Consider the following 18,501-nt stretch of genomic DNA (forward strand, 5'->3'; position numbering starts at 1 on the left):
CATATCCGACACATCACTACCTAAGGGCATTCTCAGTAACCTCTTACAAACACAAGGGGGAGACAACCAACCATAAATATAATCAATCAATCAATCAATCAATCAATCAATCAATCAATCAATCAATCAATCAATCTATCTATCTATCTATCTATCTATCTATCTATCTATCTATCTATCTATCCACGCACATGGACACATATATGTCCATCCTTCTGTGCGTCTTAAATCTCTCCTAGAGCTGTTTATTGTTATTTTAATTAAATGATTATGCTTATATATATATTTGTTTATGTAAATGAGTGATCTAAAGGCTTACCCTGAAGCTTTCCCTTTCCCTTCGCACTGTTGACCAACTCTGATACGGCTTAAACACAGAGAGATAGAGAGAGAAAAACAAGTGAATTATTGAGTAAGCAGCAAAATCAAACACATTTACTGTAAACACACCACTGTTCAACGCTGTTATTCAGCTCAAAATGCTTCTATTCAGATTAAAAAAATCTCCATTTCACAGTGATCAGAAATAGAATAAAAGCAGCGGTTTAAAAGTCATATTTCAGAACATTACTGTTTTACCACATCAAACATGCACAGCATATACTGTATGCTTCACACAGATTTACTTCAGCTTACTACTTCAGCAAGATAATATTTTAAATGGCATAAATACTAACAAGCTTTATTGCACAGTGGTGTGCTGTAGTTAAAAAAAAAGATTGACATTTTTAAATAAAATTTACATTTGACAGATTTTACAGTTTTTCTTGTTTGCTTTGACCTGGTTAAAGAAACTAGGTTCCTCTTCATTTTCATTATCACTATCCCAGCAGAGCAGAAGACCGGTATTGCAAATGTGTAAACCCTTCCTCATTGGGTTGACACATTTCCCCCACCATTTTTCAAAACAGTTAACACGGATGTCATTCAAGCAGTCCAAACTTCATTGTTTTAGCCATGGTAACCAAACAGAAACCATCTATTCCTAACCATTAGAAACTACCAACATCAGAATGAAATCACTGAAGCACCGGTTTGACACTCCTTCACACAAATCTTCAATCAGCAATCAGTCTGCAAACATTAAAAATGGTGGAAGGTCTGTGTTGTTCTGTGCCAGCATTGATGGAGGAGCTCAATAGTGGCTATGTCCTATACTCCCAATAGATTTGACTGTATATTGGTTTACATGTGTTTTCTCTATTATTTACAGTATTTTATTACTTTTGTCAGATTTTTTTTTACAGTATTTCATTTTTTTGCCACAGTTTAAAAAAAGTCATGAATTCAATATAAATTTACAGTTTTTCTAGTTTGCTTTGACCTGGTTAAAGAAACTAGGTTCCTCTTCATTTTCATTATCACTATCCCAGCAGAGCAGAGGACCGGTCTTGCAAATGTGTAAACCCTTTCTCATTGGGTTGACACATTTTCCCCACCATTTTTCCAAACAGTTAACACAGATGTCATTCAAGCAGTCCAAACTCCATTGTTTTAGTTTTGGTAACCAAACAGAAACCATCTATTCCTAATTATTAAAAACTACCAACATCAGTATGAAATCACTGAAGCACCGGTTTGACACTCCTTCACACAAATCTTCAATTAGCCATCATTCTGCAAACCTTATATAAACGATGGAAGCTCTGTGTTGTTCTGTGCCAGCATTGATGGAGGAGGTCAATATGGCTATGTCCTATACTCCCAATAGATTTGACTGTATATTAGTTTACATGTGTTTTCTCTAATATTTACAGTATCTTATTACTTTTGTCTGTTTTTTTATATACAGTATTTCAGTTTTCAGCCACAGTTTGAAAAATTTAATGAATTCAATATATATTCAATCAAAGCACATCTTATTCTTGATCCAATTCTTTGCAAAAAGGCAAATTTGACAGCCCAAATAGAGACAACAAATGCCATTGGCTATAAGCTACAATGGCAAGCAATGGTGGTGCATTTTGAGTTCTGTATTTTGTATTTTGTTGTCCATTGTGTAATAATTAATTGAAAGAGCTCATATACTTGTTTGCAAGTTGTGTTGTTTGAAGGTAAAACTAGCTTTTGTTGCATATGTTAAATGTTTTGACACGATATGTGCCTTTTGCAAGCAAAATGTGTCATTTTGACCATGAGTGCCGCTGTTTAGGCCTGTGTGTTAACTGTTTTGAAAATGTGGAGTTTCAGTTGACAACTGCATCCAAGCAATCGAGAAAAACTGTAATCAAAGCATTTCTTATTCTTGGTCTAATTCTTTGCAAAATGGCAAATTTGACAGCCCAAATAGAAAGACAACAAACGGCATTGGCAATAGGCTACAATGGCAAGCAATGGTGCACTGATTCACAGTGAGTTCTGTATTTTGTTGTCCATTGTGTAATAACTAATTGAAAGAGCTCATTTATTTGTTAGCAAGTTGTGTTGTTTGAAGGTGAAACTAGCTTTTGCTGCATATTTTAAATGTTTTGACACGGTATGTGCGTTTTGCAAGCAAAATGTGTCATTTTGACCATGAGTGCTGCTGTTTAGCCCTGTGTGTTAACTGTTTTGAAAATGTAAAGTTTCAGTCGACGGCTGCATCAAAGCAATCGAGAAAAACTGTAACTCCAGTAATGAAATGAGTGACTATTCGTTTAATGCTATTCAGCATTCACAAGTCTAGTTCATTTTGACTGACATGACATGAGCAGACGATAATGTTATAAACAGCAGAGAGTTGTGTGAAAGCAGTTGATGCATGTCCAAAAGCATTCGCAATGTGTTGGAAGGAATGAGAAACTGCTACTGTGATGTGCTCAAATGACTAACTGTTCTGAGAAATGCATCAACTGTTGTGCAAATGTCAATAGTGTAAATGCACCAAAGCCGCTGAGAAAAACTGTTAAACATATCAAAGAATAAGTGATCGTTCTTAATTTGAAGTAAATTAATAATTAAACGCTCATCTAGCTGATCAATGGGTAAAACCTGATGACTTGAAGAACAGTGCAAGAAATATCAAGATTTAAAATAACAAATAATGAGTATTTTAGAGATGCATTGTGATTTTAATACGTGTTTTAAAGGGCACCTATGGTGAAAAATCTACTTTTCAAGTTGTCTTTACAGACGTGTGTATAAATAGTGTATAGACCGTCATATTGGGTCGATATAAACACACACAGTCCTTGCGTCTACTTTAGACTTCAGCCGTTTGCATTTCTCGAGGTCACAGAAGCTGTGAGTGTGATCTAGGTGCAGCTGTAAAGTGCGAGCGGCTTTGCTTCATGTGCGTGTCGCTTTGTTGCTGTGTGTGCGTGCGAATGAGAGAGACTTTTGTGCTGCTGTCTGTGTGTGTGTGTGTGTGTGTGTGTGTGTGTGTGTGTGTGTGTGAGAGAGAGAGAGAGAAAGAGAGCGTGCTTATGTGTGTGTGTTTATACAGACAGCTTGTTATAGGCTGTCTGGACTCTGTATAGCTGGATGGTTTTCGGTTTTGTTCTCCCCCCCGCCCGTTCCCGCTAACGAGAAACGGGACGACACATGCTGAATATAAGCGGGAGCGGTCGGATTCAGGCTAGAACCTGGCGGGATTCAATATTTAGTCCAGCGCAGATCTCTACCACAGAGTGCCATCTGAACGTCTGGTGTGCCGTGTCGCGGGTCATCCGGTGCCTCAGTCAAAGTTAATTAAGTGCGCGTGGTTATTAGTCTGTGTACAAGCTCGGCACTTTAAACTAGCACACAGTTGGCTGAGAAACTATACAAAGACACAAATGATTGTGTACTCTCTGCTTGGTCTGTGGCCGAGGCGTACATGTCCGGCTGAATGCTGCTCCTCTCATGCAGCGTCTCTGTCTGCCTGTTTGTTGCCAAACACAGAGTAGGTGAGCTCTTGGCTCCGCCCCCTTGATACTTTGGGCGGGAATTTCAAAACTAATTTCCATGTGAAGCTACACGCCCCTAACAGCAAACTGTGTACACGCCCCCAAAACAACACTTTTGAACACATTATAATAAAAACATCTGAACTGTGGGTTGAACTGAACCTAAACTGGCCCACTCAGAACAACCTTAATACTAAAGTTAAATCATAAAAAAGGGGTAAACTATGTGGCCTTTAATATATCATCAAACAATTCTTATTTTAAATATGCATGGCATTTTATTAAATATGGTGAATTATTATTATTATTATTTTTTGCTTAGAAAAACTACTATTAACCCTTGCAAACTCACACTCAAAAACAGAAAATAAACCTACATACTAATAATACATTTAAATTGGTTTAACGCCTTTATTTTGGTGACCTTTGACCCATATGTTTGCATAAACTCTAGCTCAAAACAGGAAACTCATGTTAATCTACGCCTGCAGCAAAACCCACACTGTCTTTGTTTTTCTAACAGCATGTCTATCACGAGGCTGTGAAGTTTTGTTTCTCACCATACTCATCACTCCTCCGCCATTGGACATCTCCTGAAACGCCCCTGAGAAATACTGAGGATTATACTGCAAGAGAGAGAGAGAGAGAGAGAGAGAGAGATCAATCACTGCATCAAGAGCAAGGAGAAGCATATAATTATACTGCCAAGGAACAATGTTCAGAATCAACTAGGGCAGGGGTGTTCACACTCGCTCCTGGAGGCCGGTGTCCTGCTGAGTTTAGCTTTAACTTGCTCCAACACACCTGCCAGGGAGTTTCTAGTATCTAGCAAGAGCTTGATTAGCTGTTTCAGGTGTGTTTGATTAGGGGTGGAGCTGAACTCTCCAGGACACCGGCCCTCCAGGACCGAGTTTGGACACCCCTGAACTAGGGACATCCATATCCCAATGTGTGCAACTGCAATCCCAAGATTAGATTTTATATTAAAGATTATTCAGTCCCTTTATTAATCAGGGGTCGGCACAGTGGAATGAACCGACAACTAATCCAGCATTTGTTTTACACAGCGGATGCTCTTCCAGCTGCAACCCATCACTGGGAAACATCTATAGGCACTCATTCACTATGGATAATTTAGCCTACCCAGGTTACCCGTACTGCATGTATTTGGATTTGTGGGGGAAACCAGAGCACCCGGAGGAAAGAGGGAGAACATGCAAACTCTACACATGAAATGCCAACTGACCCAGCCGGAGCTCAAACCAGCAACCTTCTTGCAGTGAGGCGAATGTGCTACACACTGCGCCAACACGCCGCCATATTAAAGATTGAAATCTATTTTTTAATTATTATTTATACAGTGTTGACCATTTACATTTGATTGTTCAGTTCTTGTACTTGAATCCTGTTAGACTCAACCATGAAGCAATGTTTATTCATTTATTTCTGCACATTAGTCAATAATATTACTCAAATCAATATGAGAGAGGAGCGACGAGGTGGCTCAGTGGTTAGCACTGTCCCTTTACAGCTAGAAGGTCACTGATTCAAGCCTCGGCTGGGTCAGTTGGCGTTTCTGTGTGGAGTTTGCATGTTCTCCTGTGTTGGCATGGGTTCTCCCACAGTCCAAACACATGTGGTAGGGGAATTGGGTAGGCTAAATTGTCCATAGTGTATGTGTTTGAATGAGTGTGTATGGATGTTTCCCAGTTTATGGGATGCAGCTGGAAGGGCATCCACTGCGTAACATGTGCTGGATAAGTTGGCGGTTCATTCCGCTGTGGCGACCCCTGATTAATAAAGGGAATAAGCCGAAAAGAAAATGAATTAATTAATTAATTACTCAAATCGATATAAAAAAAGGGGTGACAAGGTGGCTCAGTGGTTAGCACTGTCACCTCACAGCAAGAAGGTCACTGGTTCGAGCCCCAGCTGGGTCAGTTGGTGTTTCTGTGTGGAGTTTGCATGTTCTCCCCATGTTGGCGTCGGTTTCCTCCGGGTGCTCCGGTTTCCCCCACAGTCCAAACACATGCGCTACAGGGGAACTGATGAACTACACTGGCTGTATGAATGTGTATGGGTGTTTCCCAGTGTTGGGTTGCACCTGAAAGGACATCCGCTGTGTAAAACGTATGCTGAAAGAGTTGGCGGTTCATTCCGCTGTGATGAATAAAAGGACTAAACCAAGGGAAAATGAAGGAGTGAATGAATAAATGCTTATTAATTACACCCGACGCTGGTTGTGATGCCATGTTGTATTGCTGTAAACAAATGCACAGGTTTACATACAGACACACATTCCTTTAGCAACTCTGTCAAATCAATTCAAATGAGTTTTATTCTGCACTGTTTATCAATGCATCGCACACAGAAATGGGAAATTATAGTAGAGTCTTGCATAGTCAGAACAATATAGTGTAAAGCAGGGGTCACCAATCTCGGTCCTGGAGGGTTGAGTCCCTGCAGGGTTTAGCTCCAACTTGCCTCAACACACTTGCCTGGATGTTTCAAGTACACTTAGTAAGAGCTTGATTAGCTTGTTCAGGTGTGTTTGATTAGGGTTGGAGCTAAAATCTGTAGGGCACGGCCCTCCAGGAACAAGTTTGGTGACCCCTGGTGTAAAGGCTCACCTACACCTTATAATCAAACCAAAGCCATTCACATCAGCATTAATGCCAACAGAAACTCATCGCACCTCACATCTATTTTATATAATGTGTGCAAATTCTCACAAACTCATGTGTATGCTAATATGCAAAATCTGCCTTAAAACTCCGGGGAAATATTCCTGTTCCTGAGAAAAGTCCTTCGCATTTAAAAGGAAGCGATCATGAACACTTAACATGTCTCAACACTCCTGATGCCAGATCTTTCTGATGTGCTGTCTGTAAATCATCTATTTTCCCCCAAGACTTCTTCACTTCAACACTGCTAGTCGGAGTAATGTGTAAAAGTTCAAATCAGATGGATCTACAGCCAATTCAACCTTTACATTCCCATGTGTGATGATTAAATGAGGAGAATGGTGGAATGTATTACGCTGCTGTCTGGAGTACTGCACCATTCAGCATATAAACAAACATAAAGGCATAGCTCACCCCAAAAATGAAAGTTTGTTTACTATTTACTCTCCTTCAAGTATTATGAGTTTGCTTTTTTCGACCGAACACACAAGGAGATATTTTAAAGAAAGTTAAAAACCGGTAACCATTGACTTCCATAGTAGGGAAAACAAATTGAAGTCAATGGTTACCGCTTTTCAGCCTTCTTCAAAATATCTTCTTCTGTGTTTAATGGAAGAAAGAAACTTATAAAGGTTTCAAGAGTGAACTGTGTGTGTTTTGATTGGACTGATTTTTCTAATCCCCGCAGACAAGAAAAAATAAAGTCGTGACTGCAGGTTGAAGGAAAGTAGTGGAGTAAAAGTATTGAATTACTGCACTAAAAATGTTCTCAAGAAAAAATAAAAGTACACATATTAAAACTACTTAGTAAATTACAAAGTCTGAGAATAACTACTCAATTACAGTCATTTAATGCATCGATGAATTTGCTCTTCAGTGTTGGAACTCTCAGTAATGATTAAATCACACTGAACTGAGCTAAACTGAACTGAACTGAACTTAAACACTAAAACCTGAACCACACTGTTCCAGTTACTATGACCATTTATGTGAAGCTGCTTTGACACAATCTACATTGTAAAAGCGCTATACAAATAAAGCTGAATTGAATTGAATTGAATTTAAGTATTTATAATTAGTTACTTTACAACACTGATTGTAACCGTCTTTGGTGTGTGTTGTAGTTTTGTGAAGAGTCTGTATTTCCTGATGTGTCAGCAGAATGATGTAGGATTAGCTTCTGTCAGTCAGTGTTGACACTCACCCCGGGGCTCCTCATGGTCCCGTTTTCACTCCTCCTGAATCCATCAGTGGCCACATAGTCCACCTGAAAACACACAAACACACGCTGATATTAGCAGCTTGCTAATAACATGAAGAGAAGACAATTTCAAAGCAGAATATCTGACTGAGCATTGTTTTCAGAGAATGTTCACTGAGCATTGAGGATATCTGGATCAGGATATCTGCAATAAAAGCAGTACTGTTAAATATGATTTGCTTGTTTAAATTCAGGTGAAGCAGTGGCGCAGTAGGTAGTGCTGTCGCCTCACAGCAAGAAGGTCGCTGGTTTGAACCTCAGCTCAGTTGGCGTTTCTGTGTGGAGTTTGCATGTTCTCCCTGCGTTCGTGTGGGTGCTCTGGTTTCCCCCACAGTCCAAAGACATGCGGTACAGGTGAATTGGGTAGGTTAAATTGTCCATAGTGTATGAGTGTGTGTGTGTATGTGTGTGTTAGGATGGGTTGCGGCTGGAAGGGCATCTGCTGCGTAAAAACGTGCTGGATAAGTTGGCGGTTCATTCTGCTGTGGTGACCCCAGATTAATAAAGGGATTAAGCCGACAAGAAAATGAATGTTTGAATTCAGCCCATATCAAATGTTTGTAACCACTTACCGTTAAAAAAATTAGTAAATCCAATGAATCCTTTTGTTCAGTGGAGGTAAACCATGAAATCGTTTGATTTGTGAGGTGATACATTGGCTTTTACAGATCTGAACATGTCAGAGAATCCTGACAGCCAGATGCATGTCTCTAACGCGCAGCTAACAAACTGCTTTTGTGTCGGACGGCGTGCAGTGACGTGTTGCACTTCTCTTTTCAGCATAACTCATTCCGTGTGCCAAAACGGGATACTATGTATACATGCCTAACCCTGTGGCTTTCAGCTATACAGGCAGTGAGCCAATGAGATGTGAGAAACAACTGAAGGAAAACTTGTACTCACTGCTGGCGCAGATGCAACTTTGATGCTTTCTTTCATGGCAAGATTGGAAACAAGCATAGACTCGGGCTGAGGAGAGGAAAACAAACAGAGAGAAGAGATGAACTGCAGGATCGGCTCTTCACAGGATCAGAGTTTGCATGCACATTTGTTGTGTGATGTGTAGAGTCTAGATGTTTGTATTGGAGGCAACAAAGAAATATTGAATAGGAATTCACAGATTTCTGCAGAGATTATTGAGTCTGTTTATTTACTTGTGTAAATTTATATTTATTCAATATTTAGATTTGTTCACTAATATTGTTGTGATTTAATAATAATAATAATAATAATAATAATAATAATAATAATAATAATAATAATAATAATAATAATGATAATAATAATAATAATAATAATAATGTTTATTTGACTTATTTACAATACGGTTTGTAAAATCCTATTTTCTGCCTTTTAGTAGAGATATTATATGAGAGATTTGCTTTGTTTATCATGTAAGTGGACCAAATTTCATTTGCATTGTAAACAATAAATAACATTTACAAATGTTTTCTTTTTTATTTCATATATGATGTTTTTAATTATGATACTCCTAAAATTATTCTGCATAAATCCACAGTTTTCTTACAAAATCGTCAGCAGAAATAGCAAAAATGTCAGATTCTGTCTGGCCCTATAGAGTTATATTAGGTTTTGTTTAGGATTAATTGCTTGCAGTTATACACATTTGATTGTTTTTTACCATAGTCAGTACCTTATTTATATACACAGATGAAGGCAAACTTATATATATATATATATATATATATATATATGTACAGTTAAAGTCAGAGATAATAGCCCCCTTTTACTTATTTTTTTTTTTATTATTTCGCAAATGATACTTTACAGAGCAAGGAAATTTTCACAGTGTGTCTGAAAATATATTTTTGTGTGGTTAAAGTCTTATTTGTTTTATTTCGGCTAGAATAAAGTCTGTCTTTTTATTTATTTATTTATATTTGTTATCTGTCTGTTTATTTAATTTTTTTATTTAGTAGCTTTCCGTCTATGTCTGTAATTAATTTTTTTTATTTATTAGCTGTCCCTCTATGTCTGTCTTTTTTGTTTATTTATTTATTTATTTATATTTATTATCTGTCTGTCTATTTATTTATTTAGTAGCTGTTCATCTATGTCTGTATTTTTATTTATTTATTTATTTTATTTATATTTATTATCTGTCTCTCTACATGTCTTATTTATTTATTTATTTATTTATTTATTTATATTTATTATCTGTCTCTCCACATGTCTGTCTTCATTAAACACACTATGGAAATATTTGAAAAAGAATACAAATTACACATGAGGGTGAAAAATGTATTCAAACGAACACCAAATTAAATGCAAAATACCTTAAATTAACCTGTATATTAAGATTTGAAAGTCTATAAGTCCATTAGTTTGCATTCAGCATTTTCTCTTACCCTAAAGACCGATCCTCCTCCCTCATCATTGTATTTGACCAGGGTTTGGTTTCCCTCATCTTGCAGGCTTAGAGGAATGTGCTGAAAGTTCTTGCTGTTGCAGTCGCATAAGAAAGAAAAGAGGAGCAGAACTGCAAACCAACAAGACGTAGTTATATAACACACTTTACACAACACTGCATGCACTGCAAGGTTTTTCATGGAAATACTGTAAGTGCTATTTTATGAAAGTGCATCAGAACTAATCGGCAACCTCCCGCTCTCCCTCGTGAAGCAAATACGGAAGTAACTGAAACCACAATTTATGTAAGTTCCGCTAGTCCTGGCTCCAATATGGAGCAGATTTCTATTGAGCGCACGGTTAAAATGGCCGACTTTACAGCAGAAAAAAAGGTGCTTACAGTCTGCTACAAAGACCGATTGTGGTCTATATAGCTAATATTACTCTTAATGACAAATGTGAGGGGGTGAATATTTTTTATAACTCATCTGTTTGGTTTTTGTTAGGTTATATTAAGTCTGCATAATCAAAGGCGTGGCCACTTGAGTGACAGCTAGGTCTCGCTGGTCACCCTCACTTCACCTCAGCTGATTCCGGCTGATTAGCTGCTGAACTTGGCATATACATTGCATTTTTGTTTTGTTTTATTTGGCTTTACACAGTCAGTTGCCAGTCATAAGAACAGTGTTAAGTGCAGGGGTCACCAACATGGTGCCCGCGGGCACCAGGTAGCCCGCGAGGATCACATGTGTTGCCCGCAGGCCTGTTCTAAAAATAGCTTACCATAGCGCCACTTACCAGTAAGCTCCATCTAATATAAAAGTAATCATTTAAAAATGTTAATATTAGCAGAGATATATAAAAATAAAGTGTTGCTCACTGATACATTACATACAGGCTATTTCCTACCCTGTTAAATCATTGTTGAAATTTGTTATTTGAGAAATGTTTATCAAACTGGTAGCCCTCCACATTGATCGGTACCCAAGAAGTAGCTCTCAGTTTCATAAATGTTGGTGACCCCTGGTTTAGTGGCTCAGTGTATTACAACAGCGTTTTTAAAAATGAAAGACTTTATTGATATAGTGAACAACCAAGCACATGTGGTCAGAACACAAACGAGTCACATGTATTGAAGTATTAAGCATTTCTCCAATAGGAAAGCACATCTAAGCAAAATGCTAGCAGGTGTCTGTAACTCCGCTCACGCTCCGCCTCTTTGCCCTTGTTTGGTGTCCCCCGGTTTGACGCGCGAACAAAATGTCGACGATTGGCTGCGCCTACTGGTAGCTTCTTTTGGGTTCTTCATAAACCTATGGGTGACGTCACGAATTCTACGTCAATATCTTTTACAGTCTATGATTAGAACTGTTGATGTCTGCTCCATTTGATTTGCAGTGTTGGGGAATGTTACTTTGGTATGTAATGCATTACAATATTGAGTTACTCTCCTAAAACGTTACTAGTTGCATCTCTTAGTAACTTTTTATGGTCAGTAATGCTTTATACGTTACTTTCGAGTTACTTCTGTGTTACTTTTTTGACCTGGCTGAGGCTTGATCTCTTTCAGACCTTGTTTTTTTCATCTTCTTTTTTTTAATAGAAGAGCTCTGCATTGAACGCAGTGCTTAATTTGTTAATTGTGAGGTGGAGTGGGGTTAGTGTGAGGAGGGGGATTGGTAAAATGAGATGCTGGATCAGATATCAGAGGCACAAGTTAAGCCCTGAATGAACAACCCACTGCATAACTATAATTTACCTTTAAACAACACATCAAATAATTATAATTTAGGATAATGTTATCCTCTGAGAACTTCCTAATGTCTATTTATGCTATATATACAGATTAATGACAGTTTAAAGCAGTGCATTTGCTTCTTTTGTACTTTTTTGTCTCATTAGTAAAATCAGTGTGCATTGAGATTATAATCCCTTTCTCCTTTTCTTCCATGTGTTCAGAATAATGCAAATATTTCCATTGTAGAAATGTAAGGCTTGACCATCTTGATTTCTGTCTGCTCCTGTATTCTCTTATCCAGCAATTTATTTTTTAAAAGCAAATGAATTACACAAAATAAAGTCGATTCAAATAAAAAAAGCCTCAAATATTATTGCTGATTTCTTTATAGTAATGCATTACTGCTGATTTGCAGATTGATGTTAGTCTGAAACTCACGGGCCAGCAGCAGGAGTCCTGCAATCATGAGTCCGATGGCTGCAGGACCGAGTCTGGAGGACAGAGGAAGAAGACCACGACACGTGTGTGGTGATGAACATTCACACACAGACACAAACATGACCACGTCTGACTGCAGCGCTTGCTGATCTTGGATCTTCAGAGGAACTGTATAGTTTCCATATGGCAGACTGGTCAGACTTATCAGAGAGCTGTTTAACCCTATGGGGAAATCACAGAAGACGTCAACGATCATGTGAAACAGGGATTTTATAAAGACTGCCCTAAAAGACTGATAGCTCCGCCCTAAAAGACTGATAGCCACACCCTAAATGACTGACAGCACCACCCTAAATGAATAATATCTCCGCCCAAAAGGACTCAAAGACCTGCCCTAAATAACTGATAGCTCCAGCCCTAAAAGACTAATAGCCCCACCCTAATTTTTTATTAATAGCTCTGCCCTAAATGACTTATAGACCTGCCCTTAAATACTGATAGCGCCGCCTTAAGACTGATAGCCACACCCTAAAGTACTGTTAGCACCGCCCTAAAAGACTGATAGCCACACCCTAAAGTACTGATAGCCCTGCCTTAAAGGCCTGACAGCCCCACCCTAAGCTACGGATAGCTCCACCCTAAAAGACTAATAGCCACACCTTAAACGGAATGACAGCAGAGCCCTAATTTACTGATAGTTCCACCCTCAAAGACTGATAGCCCCACCCTAAAATACTGATAGCTCCGCCCTAAGAGACTGATAGCCCCACCCTAAAAGACTTATAGCCACACCTTAAAATGAATGACAGCACCGCCCTAAATTACTAATAGCTCCACCCTCAAAGACTGATAGCCCCACCCTAAAAGACTGATAGTTCCGCCCTAAGAGACTGATAGCCCCACCCTAAAAGACTTATAGCCACACCTTAAAATGAATGACAGCACCGCCCTAAATTACTGATAGCTCCACCCTCAAAGACTGATAGCCCCACCCTAAAAGACTGATAGCTCCGCCCTAAAAGACTGATAGCCCTACCCTAAAAGACTAATAGCCACACCTTAAAATGAATGACAGTAGGGTCCTAAATTACTGATAGCTCCACCCTCAAAGACTGATAGCCCCACCCTAAAAGATTGATAGCTCCGCCCTAAGAGACTGATAGCCCTACCCTAAAAGACTAATAGCCACACCTTAAAATGAATGACAGCACCGCCCTAAATTACTGATAGCTCCACCCTCAAAGACTGATAGCCCTACCCTAAAAGACTGATAGCTCCGCCCTAAGAGACTGATAGCCCCACCCTAAAAGACTAATAGCCACACCTTAAAATGAAAGACAGCAGAGCCCTAAATTACTGATAACTCCACCCTCAAAGACTGATAGCCCCGCCCTAAATTACTGATTGCTCCACCCAAAAGACTGATAGCCCCACTGTAAAAGACTGATAGCCCCACTGTAAAGGACTGATAGCCCCGCCTGATAAAGGACTGATAGCCCCGCTCTAAAGGTTCTGGTAACTGATTAAAGTTTATCAGGGCAAATTAGTTTTTACAAAAGTGCACAGATAGATTGTCTTAACAAGCACTACTATATAGATATAAAAATAAGTAGAGTACATTTTGATTTCATGCTGACACTACTGAACCCGTACCTTGACTTACCAACCCAATAACTGACCCAAACAACTAAACCCTGTTACTAACCAACCCTTAAACCATCCCATACTCACACAGCTGTACTGAAGATAGTTCATTACTGAAACTTGTGTAACTGTTGAGCTGAAACCAATGAGCAGAGCTGAGCGATTACACTGCTGACATTTGTCTAATGTTTTTCTGACGCTGTCCTGACCTGTGGTGGGATCCAGCTTCCACAGTTTCTTCATTTCTTCATCTCCCAGAGAGAAGGTGAAAGGACCGGAGAACGGCGGAGCATCATCATCTGCGGGAAACACTCGGACACGGTTCATATTGTTCGCACACATGACCGTTTTATTGGAGGGCAGATAGGGGGCGTTATCATTCAAGTCACCCAAATACACCACCACGGTACATGTCCCTGTAGCAGGAGGTTGGCCTGTAAACAAGAGTTGATGACCGCTCTGTTAGAAGCTAAAGAGTAACAACACAATATTACAATTATAGGATATTTATAAAACCTTTCTCTGGTCTGAGATTCTGATTGGTTGAGCTGCATTCTAAGCTGTTGTAAAGTACTCTACAATCATACAAGCAGACGGCACTCTAGGCTAGAGTTGAATAGCAGATGGCGCTCTAGGTTAGTTTAACAGCAGACAGTGCTCTACGTTAATGTTTAATAGCAGATGGCGCTCTAGGCTAGTGTTTGACAGTAAACGGCGCTCTAGGCTAGAGCTTAACAGCAGAAGGTGCTCTAGGGTAGTGTTTGACAATAAACGGCACTTTAGGCTAGTGCTTAACATTAGACCGCGCTCTAGGCTAGTGTTTAACAGCAGATGGCGCTGTAGGCTAGTGTTTGACAATAAAAGGCGCTCTAGGCTAGAGCTTAACATTAGACGGCACTCTAGGCTAGTGTTTAACAGCAGACGGCACTCTAGGCTAGTGTTTAACAGCAGATGGCGCTCTAGGCTAGTGTTTAACAGCAGATGGCGCTCTAGGCTAGTGCTTAACATTAGACGGCGCTCTAGGCTAGTGTTTAACACCAGACATCGCTCTAGGCTAGTGTTTAACAGCAGACACTGCTCAAGGCTAGTGTTTGACAGTAAACGGTGCTCTAGGCTAATGCTTAACATTAGACGGCGCTCTAGGCTAGTGTTTAATAGCAAATGGCTCTCTAGGCTAGTGTTTAACAGAAGACGGCGCTCTAGGCTAGTGTTTAACAGAAGACGGTACTCTAGGCTAGTGTTTAACAGTAGACGGCGCTCTAGGCTAGTGTTTAACAGCAGACAGTGCTCTAGGCTAGTGTTTAACAGCAGACGGCGCTCTAGGCTAGTGTTTAACAGCAGACAGTGCTCTAGGCTAGTGTTTAACAGCAGACGGTGCTCTAGGCTAGTGTTTAACAACAGACGGTGCTCTAGCCTAGTGTTTAACAGCAGACGGTGCTCTTGGCTAGTGTTTAACAGCAGACGGTGCTCTAGGCTAGTGTTTAACAGCAGACGGTGCTCTAGGCTAGTGTTTAACAGCAGATGGCTCTCTAGGCTAGTGTTTAACAGCAGACGGTGCTCTAGGCTAGTGTTTAACAGCAGACGGCGCTCTAGGCTAGTGTTTAACAGCAGACGGTGCTCTAGGCTAGTGTTTAACAGCAGACGGTGCTCTAGGCTAGTGTTTAACAGCAGACGGTGCTCTAGGCTAGTGTTTAACAGCAGACGGCGCTCTAGGCTAGTGTTTAACAGCAGATGGTGCTCTAGACTTGTGTTTAACAGCAGACGGTGCTCTAGGGTAGTTTTTAACAGCAGACGGCGCTCTAGGCTAGTGTTTAACAGCAGACGGTGCTCTAGGCTAGTGTTTAACAGCAGACGGTGCTCTAGGCTAGTGTTTAACAGCAGACGGTGCTCTAGGCTAGTGTTTAACAGCAGACGGCGCTCTAGGCTAGTGTTTAACAGCAGACGGTGCTCTAGGCTAGTGTTTAACAGCAGACGGTGCTCTAGGCTAGTGTTTAACAGCAGACGGTGCTCTAGGCTAGTGTTTAACAGCAGACGGCGCTCTAGGCTAGTGTTTAACAGCAGACGGTGCTCTAGGCTAGTGTTTAACAGCAGACGGTGCTCTAGGCTAGTGTTTAACAGCAGACGGCGCTCTAGGCTAGTGTTTAACAGCAGACGGTGCTCTAGGGTAGTGTTTAACAGCAGACGGCGCTCTAGGCTAGTGTTTAACAGCAGACGGTGCTCTAGGCTAGTGTTTAACAGCAGACGGTGCTCTAGGCTAGTGTTTAACAGCAGACGGTGCTCTAGGCTAGTGTTTAACAGCAGACGGCGCTCTAGGCTAGTGTTTAACAGCAGACGGCGCTCTAGACTTGTGTTTAACAGCAGACGGTGCTCTAGGCTAGTGTTTAACAGCAGATGGCGCTCTAGGCTAGTGTTTAACAGCAGACGCTGCTCTAGGCTAGTGTTTAACAGCAGACGGCACTCTAGGCTAGTGTTTAACAGCAGACGGTACTCTAGGCTAGTGTTTAACAGCAGATGGTGCTCTAGGCTAGTGTTTAACAGCAGACGGCGCTCTAGGCTAGTGTTTAACAGCAGATGGCGCTCTAGGCTAGTGTTTAACAGCAGACGGTACTCTAGGCTAGTGTTTAACAGCAGACATTACTCTAGGCTAGAGTTTACCAGCAGATGGCGCTCTAGACTAGTGTTTAACAGCAGACGGCGCTCTAGGCTAGTGTTTAACAGCAGATGGCGCTCTAGGCTGGAGTTTAAAGGAATTGTGTGTGTTTTTTACAGTGTAGATGATCTGTATACAGTGAGTAGAGAGTGTTTGCTGCTCACCATCATCTATAGCTTGCACTACAACGGTGTAGGTGCCGTTCCTCACAAACGGAGACTCGCGGTCCATCGTCTGAACTGTGGTGATCTTTCCTGTCTTCGGGTCAACGCTCACCCATTTGGCAGGATCTTTCACTAACTCATACCTGCACACACACACACACACACACACACACAGAATTTGTTTTTGTGAAAAGTGGGGACATTAAATAGGTTTCCATTCATTTTAAATTGTTCAAATCGTATATTATATTGCCCTCACACACACTGTAAATCATGGACTAACATTTTTTTCTACTTCTGATTAACTTACGATTAACTTTAGTGCTTTTCCCAATATTTGTTTCAAGGCAGCTTTACAAAAGATGACATTAATTAAAAATTAAAGACTGTAAGTTGGCGGTTCATTCCGCTGTGGTGACCCCAGATTAATAAAGTGACTTAGCTGAAAAGAAGATGAATGAATGAAGGCTGTAAGTTACCATAACTTCATCAGTTACTAATAACTTCAACTAATTAACTAGTAATTAATAGCTTTTAACAGTTAAAGTTATTATAAGCATAGTTAACCTGCAGTTATAGATGATGTCTGTGTACATGTTTAATGAAGTGTATTTGTGTATTAGTGTGTGTCTTTAAACAGGCATTAAGTTGATTGTACACACATGAAAGTGATATTTAAGCTAACGCTCATCCACACCTGATATTGTTGACGTCTGAATCTTCATCTTTGATATCCGGTGTGAACAGCACATCTCCTGGTTTCCCGTTCTCGTTGCGGTAAACTTTCTCAATAACCTTCTTAAACACTGGCGGATCGTTCAAGTCGATGACTTTCACTGCCACTTTGGTAGTTTGTGGCTTTGGTGGCGGAGCAGAAGTGCGTTTTCCATCGACACACTGGAATATTTTCTCCTCGTTCTCCACCGCAATCTCCAGCTGTGTGATCTCGGTCTTCTCGAAATTCTTGCCCTGTGAAATACAAGATAACAGCATCTGCAGTCTGATCGTCTCAATATAGTGCAATGATAAATGTTTCAATTGCAGCAGATGTAAACTATTAAGCTGGTTGTGATAACACTGTTATATTAGAATTAATACATTAATTATACAGTTAAAGTCAGAATTATTAGACCTGCTCTATTTATTTTTCCCCAATTTCTGCTTAATGGTAAGATAATAGTTTAATAACTCATTTCTAAAAACTGATTTATTTTCTCTTTGCCATGATGACAACCTAATATTAGACTAGATATTCTTCAAGACACTAGTGTTCAGCTTAAAGTGACATGTAAAGGCTTCACTAGGGTAATTAGGGTAAAGTTAGGGTAATTAGGCAAGTCATTGTATAACAGTGGTTTATTCTGGAGACAATCCAACACTAATATTGCTGAAGGGGTGAATAATATTGACCTTAACATGACTTATTAAAAACTGCTTTTATTCTAGCCCAAATAAAATAAATAAGATTTTCTCCAGAAGAACAAATATTAGAGGAAATACTGTGAACAACTCCTGAATCTGTCAACATCATTTGAGAAATATTTGACAAAAACTCACAGGAGGGATAAAAATTCTGACTTTAACTAAATATAAAACCTAAACAGAAATAGGTTTACAAAATAAAAACTGAAACTAAAACAAAAGCATTAATCAAATGAGCTGAAACTAAACAGAAATGTACAGCAA

General features: G+C 39.8%; 1 protein-coding gene and 1 long non-coding RNA gene across 3 annotated transcripts in view; one reads left to right on the forward strand and one right to left on the reverse strand.

Annotated features, from left to right (window-relative positions):
- cdh26.1 (cadherin 26, tandem duplicate 1) overlaps nt 1-18,501 on the reverse strand; it is a 48,408-nt gene that overhangs the window by 12,363 nt on the left and 17,544 nt on the right. For both annotated transcript variants that reach the window (XR_015523002.1, XM_087306359.1), the window contains exons 9-17: nt 17,513-17,784; nt 16,816-16,958; nt 14,211-14,435; nt 12,358-12,579; nt 10,181-10,311; nt 8,715-8,780; nt 7,755-7,817; nt 4,427-4,492; nt 320-367 (exon numbers count right to left, since the gene is read on the reverse strand). Coding sequence is in view for 1 of the 2 variants with exons in the window: in XM_087306359.1 (XP_087162485.1) it covers nt 320-367; nt 4,427-4,492; nt 7,755-7,817; nt 8,715-8,780; nt 10,181-10,311; nt 12,358-12,579; nt 14,211-14,435; nt 16,816-16,958; nt 17,513-17,784 (1,236 nt within the window). In the remaining variant the exon portion in view is untranslated. The remainder of the gene's footprint in view (nt 1-319; nt 368-4,426; nt 4,493-7,754; nt 7,818-8,714; nt 8,781-10,180; nt 10,312-12,357; nt 12,580-14,210; nt 14,436-16,815; nt 16,959-17,512; nt 17,785-18,501) is intronic.
- Nucleotides 10,832-13,750, forward strand: LOC147838128 (uncharacterized). Its single transcript, XR_015523030.1, has 3 exons — nt 10,832-12,046; nt 12,093-13,054; nt 13,455-13,750. It is a non-coding gene; the product is annotated as an uncharacterized LOC147838128 (long non-coding RNA).

This window comes from Danio rerio, chromosome 23 (assembly GCF_052040795.2).
Source record: "Danio rerio strain M-AB ecotype USA chromosome 23, GRCz13ab, whole genome shotgun sequence".
NCBI lineage: Eukaryota > Metazoa > Chordata > Actinopteri > Cypriniformes > Danionidae > Danio > Danio rerio.